The 11,148-nt window shown below is 45.8% G+C and overlaps 1 protein-coding gene across 1 annotated transcript; it reads left to right on the top strand.

The window, feature by feature from the left end:
* The first annotated feature begins 4,391 nt into the window (after positions 1 to 4,391).
* On the top strand, positions 4,392 to 9,977 carry LOC102705543 (LRR receptor-like serine/threonine-protein kinase GHR1). The gene is made up of 4 exons (XM_006657376.3): positions 4,392 to 4,733; positions 5,127 to 6,414; positions 7,571 to 9,118; positions 9,258 to 9,977. Exons 2-4 carry the CDS (start codon positions 5,346 to 5,348, stop codon positions 9,839 to 9,841), a joined length of 3,201 nt encoding a protein of 1,066 aa, XP_006657439.1. The 5' UTR covers positions 4,392 to 4,733; positions 5,127 to 5,345; the 3' UTR covers positions 9,842 to 9,977.
* The last annotated feature ends 1,171 nt before the right edge of the window (positions 9,978 to 11,148 follow it).

Raw genomic sequence — 11,148 nt, 5'->3', positions numbered from 1 at the left:
TGTTTGCAATTACGGACTTGTTATAAGATCTGGAATAGGAAGCATGCATTGCCCAAAAAGGAGGGTGGCCCATCTGGTAGATTATTGTGTTAATTACAATCTCATCTGATCTCAGATGTAGGAGTAGGACTATCATTTTAACAGCAGGAATCTGTTTAGCAGTGCAGTTGCATGAGGAGTGATTAAACTACGAAGGAGTGCAAGTGCCTGGGGTCAAAGTACACATGCAACTTCACCCAGTGACAGAAAGATGACCACCTGTTTAGCTAAAAAGAAAATGAAAGTGGGGAAGAGAAAGTGATACTGAGCATCTTTTCCTAAAAAGAATCATGGAAACCTGAAAATTATTTATTCTATTAAAAATGCAGTATTGCAATATAAGACAAGCTTCTTTTTTTTCACTACACAGAACATATCCAAGAATCAAGTGCTGCACATTGCAGAGAGAGCCCATACAAATGACCAAATGTCATGGTAATTCTCTGAAGAAAATTTACTATTACTGATCCAAGCAACAGGGGTCTCCTCTATCTATGTCAAATGCTGAGCCAGAGACAATGTTTCAGCCTGCCATGTGTCGGACCAAAGCCTGAATATGAATAGTACCATGTACTTACTGTTGATAAGCAGAGCAGCAACGTTCGTTGCGGATTCGGATAAATACAGTTACGAATCAGTAGTACCAATCAATCACATGATCTACTAAGATCAAATCCTGCTGATAGTTAACTGGGTGCATTACTACAGATTGAATCTATTTTTACTGCAATGTTAAAGTACAAAATGGCCACAGGCCCACAGTATAGGAGCTTGGTCATGGGCTCATGTATGGATGGCAACGGGTATATACCCGTCAGGTATCTAAAGAACGCTATTAACCCCATATAAAAATACTTATCCGTCCCCGTTAGCGGTCGCGGGTATAGCTTTTCCCCTTCCCCGTCCCCGATCGGGTAAATCAAACCCGACGGGTAATCCGTACCCGACTACACACCCGGCGGCTCGATGCATAGGAGCAATGTCGGCGAGCCGGCGGCGGTCTTCTGGGGAGACGGCAGCGGAGCAAAGGGTAGGCGGAGGTCGGGACCTTGTCCTTGCCGGCGGCGGTCTTCCGGGGAGACGGCAGCGGAGCAAAGGGTAGGCGGAGGTCGGGACCTTGTCCTTGCCGGCGTCCAGCACCGGCTCGTACTCCAGGTGGTGGCGCGACACGACGCTAGCGGTGGGCGGCGCGCCGAGAGGATCTCCCTCGCCCACACCGGCCGCACCGTCGGCGCACCGAGCACCCTGCGCGCGAACTGGCTCACCGCCATCAGGAACTGCACGACGCCGGCGTCGGCGAGGCAGTGGCATATCTGGATCCCTAACACAAACCCCCCGCACCGCATGCAGGTGACCTGGAAGTAGAGCAGCGGCCGTCCGATGACGCCGCTGTTGGCGTACGCGCCGTCGGTCGCGCAAAGGAACTCCTCGTGGCGTGGCACCGACGGGCCGGTCACCACCCCGAGCTCCGTCATCTCCATCTCCACCTTCGCCTCCACAAACACCACGCCCTCGCCGAGTCACCGGTGCACTCGACGAGCAGCTTCCTCCCGGGGCTCGCCTCGACGATGCGGCCGGCGAGCGAGTAGTAGTGCACCAGCGCCTCCGGCAGCGCAACACGACGCTTGGCGGCGGCTGTGCACGAGTGGGAGGCGGTGGCGGCTGTGCTAGGGTTTGGAGGTTGGCAATTGCAATAGATATGATAGGGATTTGGGCTATTGGGCCAAAATAGTTGATGGGTATATTTGGGCCCATTTTGATATAACTGCTAAAATAAACAGGTTACCCATCGGGTAACGAGGACGGGTATATATAGAACGTCTCCGTACCCGCCACACCCGTTGGGGATGGGTTCTTGTCCATTTTAATACCCGCGGGGAAAGATATGATCCCATACCCATCCTCTAATAGAGCAAATACTCGTCGGGTATCGGGTACCGGGGCCCCGTTGCCATCCCTAGGCTCATGGGAATCTACTACTACCAGTAGCTACTACTACAGTAGTGGCAGGTAGGGACCACCTGGCAGGCAGGGGATGGGGCCCACATAACAGATGGATTCTCTCTACCTCTGGGATGCCATGTGATGAGCAATTGAGCACCAAGTGTAGTATAGGAGGACGACGGTTATATTTCTTCTTCTTGAGAGATGAAGTGATCAACCAACCACTCTGCTGACTGCCTCTCAGGGATCAACATTTATGGGCGTTTTCAAGTCCCAACCATCGCCAATTCATCACATTGGTGAAAGCAGATCCATTCTCAAAAACAAGAACACGAGAGAGATTTATTTGGATGCTGGGCATGCATTTGCAGCGCAGTGCAGTGTAAACACACACATATACAGAATTTTTTTGTGCATATATGGCGCGGAGCTAGCGAACTGACTGAAATCCACATTAGTTGGATTAGTTGTTCAGGTAAGGTAGTTCATGATCTGAAATGCTTCATGAAAAGCTGCTTCTTCAGCTGTAGTGAGCACACTTACGGTTCATATGGTCAAGAACACAAGCAGGTTTATCTTACCATCACAATGGAAGTACCGCACCAACCATGATTACTACACAGAGAATACACAAAATGTATTAAAAATTAAAATATTTTAAAATTTGTTTAAATTTGATGATGTTATCGCAGGGTTAATTTTCACTGTACCTCAGCCATAGGGTCTTGTCTTTTGGGAAAAATACATATGTCGGTCAAAATTTAAAATTCTAAAATTGTTTTCGAGGGTTTTGAACGTAGTTTCTAATTTAGCATTGACGTTTAAGTCATTAAAAACATAAAAATGAAAGTTTCAATTATAAATTATTTTTAGACTGCTAATACGCTGTAAACTAGAAGCTACCCAAGAATAATACATCTCAATCAAAGAAATACAACTAGAAGCTGTTGAATAGCACGAACAAGAATCAAAGATCTAAAGAAAAGGATTGAAAAGAAAAAAAAACAAAAAAGGCGTGACAATTTTCCATTAGCAGGGCCCACATTCAGCCACGTTGGCAAGAAAAAAAAAACCCAAAGAGAGGGAGACGACACAATCGCACATTTTCCTCTCTCATTTTTTTCTTTCTTGGGATTTTTTCCGGGCACGGGTCACGAGGCAGTGGCATGGCATCCTTCCCCTGTGTGGTGCCTGCCAGGTGGGGCCAGGGACCGGCGCAAAAGCGCGCGCGTGGAGTGAGCCGCATTGGAGGCGCCGGTTTGGGGTCCGCGAGGAGAGGGAGGAGGACCCGATGTTGGAACCAACCAACCAAACCAACCCCCGCTTGCTGCCGCTGCCGCTGCTGTTGCGTTGCGTGTTTTTTTTTTTCCTGCTACCCCGTTTTGTTTTGGCGGGGCCGCGCCGGCGCGGGAGGGAAGAAAGAAAAATTCGCGGGAAAGGCCAGAGCAAAAAAATATTACGGGAAAGGCCAGGGGAGGGAATGGATCATGGATAGGTTGCTTTGGCTGTTTTGCGTGCTGCCCCCTCACCTACTGGTGTATTTCTCTTTTATTTTCTTTCTACTGACAACAAGTGAGGATGTGAGTTTCTTCTCCTTTTTTTTTTCTTCTTCTTCTTTCTGAGTTCTCTTGACTCGAGTCAAACTCTGCTCCATGCTGGAGAAATTGGCGTATTTTCCGTCCTACTTATGTGTGGTAGGGGTTTATGTGTGGTAGGGGTGTTTATCTTGTAGTCCATCCAAACCGGTTGTAATCAGGCTAAGCACAGCTAAGCTAGGTTAGACATTGACGCAGCACTGATTAGCTAGGAGTAGTTTATTATTACCTTAGTACAAATGAATACGGTTGAATCAACTGATTTTCTCAACCGTAGGTAAACAACCCCGATCTATAGGTGAGGAGGGATCAAGTACAATTTACATGAAAAAAAACAATTTTTTTGAACTAAATAATTTTTCTATTTATGTATGTAAAAATCACGTATGCCCCCCTCCATTTCATATATGTCAATACAAAGTATGATAATATTGATAATACTAAATTAGTTTTATAAATTCAGCATTGAATATATTTATAGTATATTTATTTTATGTTGTAAATGTTGTTATATTTTTCATATGAATTTAGTTTAACGTAAAAAATATTTGAGTTAGTACGAATATAAAATAACTTCTAATACGAAGCAGACGAAGAATAAAAATTAGCATGACGCTTTTTCCGTGAAAAGAAGAAACTAACAGTGCATTGGTCAAAGTGTTTTTTACTCCGTATTTGTTACTGTTAATACCATAGTATTCCAAAAATCACAAGGACCAAATCGCAAAATGCAGAATAAAAAAACCCGCGAGGAGAAAACAAAAGGGCAAGCACGTAAAAGAAAGATTCATCGAGCAAACAAGAGAGAGAGAGAGGACACTCCCACTCCCCCACTGCCGCCGCTGCTCCCTCCTTTCTCCCTCCCTGCACCTGCAGTCTTGCTGCCGCCACCACCATTGCCCTCTCTTCCCTCCCCTCTCCTCTCCTCTCGTCCCAACCCATCCCCATTGCTAGGGTTCCTCGCAGCTCCGCCCCTCGCTCCACGGCATTGCCTCCACTTCCCCTCCTCCCCTGCTTGCACTGCACCGCACAACCCAATCTCGCCGCAATCCATCCATTCATTCATTCCTTCGTTCTCCAGCAAGGTCACCGTGGTGGTGGTGGTGGTGCAGTTGCTTGTTCTTAATGCGCTAGAGCACCCGGCTTCACTGCTCGGTAAGGGGACGCAAGATTGCAGGTGTACAAAGCAATGCTGGTTTTTTATTTTTGGGTTGTTTGCTGGTTGCATCTGGGGGCTTTGTTTCGGTTTCCTCTTTCTTGGATGAGTAAAAGTTTCTGCTTTTGAGCCGTGTTTTGTGGGTTGAAGCTGTGGTGATTGGGGTGTTTTAGTGGGGGGAAAGATATTAAGATAGTGCTTTTACCTGCATGATTGGCTGTTAAAAGCTGGTGAGGGGTTTAACAAACTCTTTTCTTTGGATCCTTATTAAAGTTGCCATTTTTCTTTGTACTGGTCAATGGTTACTTAGAGGTAGCTGGATTTTTACCTGCTTGGAGGGAGGAAAACTCAAAGATTCGGTCTTTAACCTGCCATTGCCGTGCTCGTTTCAGGTTGGAAGGAACTGAAAAGCTGGGAGGTTTTTATGGTGATGTGTGGTACTGTGGAGATCAACTGAAAGGGACAAGTGGTGTGGCAATAAGTGGCAGCTTGTTGTAAGAAGAGCCGTGTGATAGATACACTCCATTCTCAGTCCATTTTGCTGCAGGAAATGCATCAGGTGCTGTGTTCTTGAGGCCCAGCAGCTTCCGGTCTTTCTTTGGAGGACAGCGATGGGGATTCCTGGGAGTTTCTTGCTGCTGCTCCTGCTTGCTGTTGTCCCTGCATTTGGCCAGCTACCTTCACAGGACATTCTTGCGCTCCTTGCTTTCAAGAAGGGCATCACCCACGACCCTGCCGGGTTCATCACCGATTCGTGGAACGACGAGTCGATCGATTTCAATGGCTGCCCGGCTTCCTGGAATGGCATTGTGTGCAATGGCGCCAACGTGGCCGGGGTTGTGCTTGATGGCCATGGCATCTCAGGTGTCGCCGATCTGTCCGTATTCGTCAACCTGACGATGCTTGTGAAGCTTTCTATGGCCAATAACAATCTGTCCGGGAGCCTCCCGAGCAATGTGGGTAGCCTGAAGAGCTTGAAGTTCATGGACATATCAAACAATCGGTTCTCGGGGCCAATTCCTGATAATATTGGCAGTCTCCGGAGCCTGCAGAACCTGTCACTTGCCAGGAACAACTTCTCTGGGCCACTGCCTGACTCCATCGACGGGCTTGCGTCCCTTCAGTCACTGGATGTGAGTGGAAACTCTCTGTCTGGTCCATTGCCTACATCTTTGAAAGGTCTCCGGAGCATTGTTGCTCTGAACCTCTCATACAATGCCTTCACAAAGGGCATCCCCTCTGGGCTTGGCCTTCTTGTGAATCTCCAGTCTTTGGATCTAAGCTGGAACCGTTTGGAAGGTGGTGTTGATTGGAAATTCTTGATTGAGTCAACTGTTGCTCATGTTGACTTCAGTGGGAACCTACTCACTAGTACCACTCCCAAAGAGCTCAAGTTCCTGGCAGATATTTCAGAGACAGTTCTATATCTGAACCTTAGCAACAATAAATTGACTGGATCATTGATTGATGGAGTTGAGCTCTCGACTTTTGGGAGACTGAAGGTGCTTGATCTGAGCCATAATCAGTTGTCTGGAGACTTGCCAGGGTTCAATTATGTTTATGATCTTGAAGTTTTGCGACTTGCAAACAATGCGTTCACGGGGTTTGTACCTAGTGGACTTCTGAAAGGGGATTCTCTGGTGCTCAGTGAGCTGGATCTGAGTGCAAATAACCTGACTGGTATGAGCTTCTCTACCTGAAAATTGCTCTTTTACTCGTTCTGTTTCTTTTTTTCCCCTTCATGCCATGTGGATGCCCATTTTGATTAAAAAAAATGGATGCGGGCTCCTTCACAAAAGGTCCAGCCTCCAAAACGGATTGTTAAAATTCAGCTTGCGTAAAACTTTGGATTGTCATCTTGCATTATTGCGCTTAGTTCGTTTTACCAATTGATTCTTTGATGTCAATCATGTTCTGATGAATCTTTGCATGACACAGCATCAGATTTTATTGGTCTGGTTGAGTGTAGCAGTGTAGGTCAATTTATTGTTTTGTGTTGTGCCAATTCTATATTCACATTCTTTTGTTTAGCACGAAAGGCTCTTTGTTGGAATGTTCTACTGACTAGTATTAGTTTTCTCCAAAGCAATTACTGGATCAGTGATGGCTAGCTTGTGATAGGTTTGGGCATGAAGAGAGGCTATTTTGCATGCATACCCCAATCGAATTATTGAGAATATTTGCAATTAGTTTGTGATGCGTATATGTTCCACAGTTCTTTTAATGATTGTGTAGATGCAATTAGCCAATAACACTACAGTATATCTTCAGTTCTTCACCTTTGTTATTGGATTATTTTATCAATTAAACTCAGCAAAAGATAGGCTGCGTTCTTTTGTGAGACTTCTCTCATTTTTTTCCTTGGCTTTTTGCGCACACACTTTCCGAACTACTAAATGGTGTTTTTTTTTTTGCAAAAAGTTATTATATAGAAGTTGATCATCTCACATTTCTAGAGTATATTTTCAACTCTGGCCCATGAGATATATATATAACTTTGGATGTTTTGGTGTATAACTACTTAACATCAATAGCTATTAATGGATCTCTGAAAAATACAATTATTAATAGGAGGCAATTAGTTACACTGATTACTGGGTATATTAGTTGCACTGAACAGTTGCATTTCAACATTATTCAATGTCTGGCAGACTATATACTGCGTTTGAGTAGAGTTATCAATCCTAGAACTTAATGCATTCTATCTAAACTGTCGCACTAACAGTTTTACCCCCCATGTTTTTTTGTCATAGCGTGATGTTTCTCTAAAATAAAAATACCAGTTTTAAGCTCCGGTTGTATTATTCTGGACTAACAATATTTTGTTAATCAACAGGACACATCAATATGATCACATCGACCACCTTGCAAGTAATTAATCTCTCCTCCAATGCTCTATTTGGGGATCTTCCAATGCTTGCTGGAAGCTGCACTGTGTTAGATCTATCAAATAACAAATTTAAAGGAAATTTGTCGGTTATCGCAAAATGGAGCAATGATTTGGAGTATGTCGACCTTAGCCAGAATAATCTAACTGGAACAATTCCTGATGTGAGCTCTCAATTCCTTCGCTTGAACTACCTGAATCTTTCCCATAATTCCCTAGCTGACACTATCCCTGAAGCCGTTGTTCAGTACCCCAAACTCACTATCCTTGATCTCAGCTCCAATCAGTTCAGAGGCCCTGTTCCTGCTGATTTACTCACTTCGTCCATGCTGCAAGAGCTCTACATCCAGGACAATATGCTTAGTGGAGGCCTATCATTTCCAGGATCCTCATCGAAAAATCTGAGTCTTCAGGTTCTTGATATTTCTGGAAACCACTTCAATGGCAGTATCCCTGATGATTTATCCTCTTTATCTAGCCTCCAAGCTCTTGACATATCTACGAACAATTTCTCTGGTCCTTTGCCAGCTTCAATCACCAAGCTTTCAGCGCTCACTGCTCTTGACATATCAATAAACCAGTTCACTGGGCCCTTGCCTGATGCCCTTCCAGATACATTGCAGTCATTCAATGCCTCTTATAATGACCTATCTGGTGTTGTTCCGGTGAACTTACAGAAGTTTCCAGAATCTTCCTTCCACCCAGGGAACTCAAGATTAGAGTATCCTGCTAGCTCTTCTGGGTCTGGGAGTTCCTCTGGTTCAGCCGGTGGCAGGTCAATCAGTGCAGCAGCTAAAATAGCACTTATAGCAGCTAGTATTGTTGCTCTTGTCATCCTTATCCTTGTTGCTATTGTTTGCCATTACAAGCAAATATCACGGCAGTTCCCTAGCTCAGAAAAGGTTTCTGACAAGAACCTCCACAAGGCTAGCAAAGACATGGCCAGCACAAAAGGAAAGGATGACAAAGGTGGTTTGGTGGTCTCAGCAGATGAACTTGGTGCTCCTCGGAAGGGCTCTACATCTGAAGCATTAAGCCAAGAAGAGAAGTTGTCAGGTGTGGGAGGATTTTCCCCATCCAAAGGTAGTCGCTTCTCGTGGTCACCTGATTCTGGAGAGGCATACACCCAGGAAGGCCTGGCACGGTTGGATGTCAGATCACCTGACAGGCTAGCAGGGGAGTTGCACTTCCTAGATGAAACAATCACACTGACACCGGAGGAATTGTCAAGGGCACCAGCTGAAGTACTTGGGAGGAGCAGCCATGGGACTTCTTACAGAGCAACACTAGAGAATGGTGTCTTCTTGACAGTGAAATGGCTGAGGGAAGGTGTTGCAAGGCCCAAGAAAGAGTTTTCGAAGGAGGCCAAGAAGTTTGCAAATATCAGGCATCCCAATGTTGTTGGCTTGCGTGGTTACTACTGGGGTCCAACACCACATGAAAAACTGATCTTGTCTGATTATGTTTCGCCAGGAAGCCTTGCGAGCTTTTTGTATGGTAATGCTCTCATCAACTGGTTTCTCGTTTCTGCAACTGAACACATATGACTTCTTGCATACTCCATCTCGAATGCACGTGACCTGCTACTAATATGTTCAGTCTCTAATCACATGTATGTTTCTCTGAAACCTAGCAGATCGCCCTGGAAGGAGAGGTCCTCCACTGACCTGGGCTCAGCGGCTGAAGATCGCAGTTGATGTTGCGCGTGGCCTGAACTACCTCCATTTTGATCGAGCGATGCCTCATGGAAACCTCAAGGCCACCAACATCTTGTTGGATGGCCTTGACCTCAATGCCCGTGTCGCCGACTACTGCCTGCACCGCCTGATGACCCAGGCTGGCGTTGTTGAGCAGATCCTAGACCTTGGTGTGCTTGGCTACCGTGCCCCAGAGTTGGCAGCGTCCAAGAAGCCAACTCCCTCGTTCAAGTCTGACGTCTATGCCTTCGGTGTTGTGCTGCTGGAGCTCCTGACTGGCAGATGCGCTGGGGATGTTGTCTCAGGTTCTGAAGGTGGTGTTGACCTGACAGATTGGGTCCGTCTGCGGGTGGCTGAAGGCCGGGGATCAGATTGCTTTGACCCAGCCATGGCTTCAGATTCTGAGAATCAACAATCTGTGAAAGGCATGAAGGATGTGCTAGGCATTGCCTTGAGATGCATCCGGCCAGTCTCTGAGAGACCTGGGATCAAGTCTGTGTATGAGGATCTTTCATCAATCTAGCTAGCTTCACTCTCTAGCCTTAGATGGATACTATTCTCTTCTGTGTGTTGAGTGCATTATTTTGACTGAAAACTCTAGTTGCTGTAGCAAATGCAAGTGTATGGCTGGCCTCGCCTTGATGCCTCCAAGTTCATATGGCATGTCTCATTCCTCAAGTGTCAGTGCTGCCTCATTATTAACACCATTGTCTCCTGCAAGCGAGTTACAGATTAGATTTCACTGTAACTTAGCATCTTGAATCTGTCATTTGGTTGTCACTGAGTTGTACAAATCAGGACTGTAGTGACCACGATGGTGCTATCTGGGATTTGTACATCTCTTGTGATACTGTCAGACCTATGTGCCAAGACATCAATTTCATGTTCAACATCACCAAGTGAGCATGCTTGAGCTCTCACACGATTGGGAGTGTCATTTTTGCTATTTTCTGCTGGCGGTGGCGGGAACCAGCACATATACTGGTTTTGTGTGCGTCTGCACAGCCACAGGATCTTTGTAAGCCATTTTGGCCATCGGAAGAAAATACAAAGAACAGTACTAGTACGAGGCAATGGTTGATGGACCACTATTGGCGACTCCAAGAGATGACAAGATTTGTTTACTGCATATTCTCTTTAGATCAGAGCAAGTGAACATGAGAAGTAAGAGCACTGCATGTTATAAAGTTACAAATCAACGAGTTTTCTTTCCCTTACGCGCGCAATAAAACAATGTAGTACTTCTTTTAGCTCTGTGAGACTGATATCGACAGAAATAATAAATTCTGCATCACTGTCATCGGATTTTAAGTTGCAAACACAACCATGGATCAGGGATTTTCAAACAACCTTGGACCGGAAATTACAGAAGTTTTTTCCACATAAAACAACTGAAATTGCTTGCTAGGTCCTCACAATTGTGAAGGGACTCCCCTCCCACGATCCGCAAGAAATTTAAAACAAAAATGCCAATGAAATCGTTGGATTGAACTATATAATGATCCAGGCTGCTTCAAATAATCACGGCAGATTGGAGGTCGGTGCTGCTAACCCAAGATTCCCCTTCCCGTTCGTACAAATCCATGGTTGTTATCAAGTAGCCCCGAGTATCAACGAGAATGGAAGGCAGTCGAGAGAAAGAGGATCACCTCCGGCACGGCGGCGGGGACGGCTGCGGCGGCCTCCAGCGAGCTGGCGCCGGCGCCGGCGCCGGCGAAGAATGCGACGCAGCGGCGGAAAGAGCCGTGATCTGAGCCACACAAATTTGATCTGACGGTTACGACGAAACGAGGTCCGGATAGGGGCTTAATTTCAATATATATTTACTTA

Source organism: Oryza brachyantha, chromosome 7, assembly GCF_000231095.2.
Source record: "Oryza brachyantha chromosome 7, ObraRS2, whole genome shotgun sequence".
Taxonomy (NCBI): Eukaryota; Viridiplantae; Streptophyta; class Magnoliopsida; order Poales; family Poaceae; genus Oryza; species Oryza brachyantha.
This window is presented reverse-complemented; position numbering and strand designations above follow the sequence as displayed.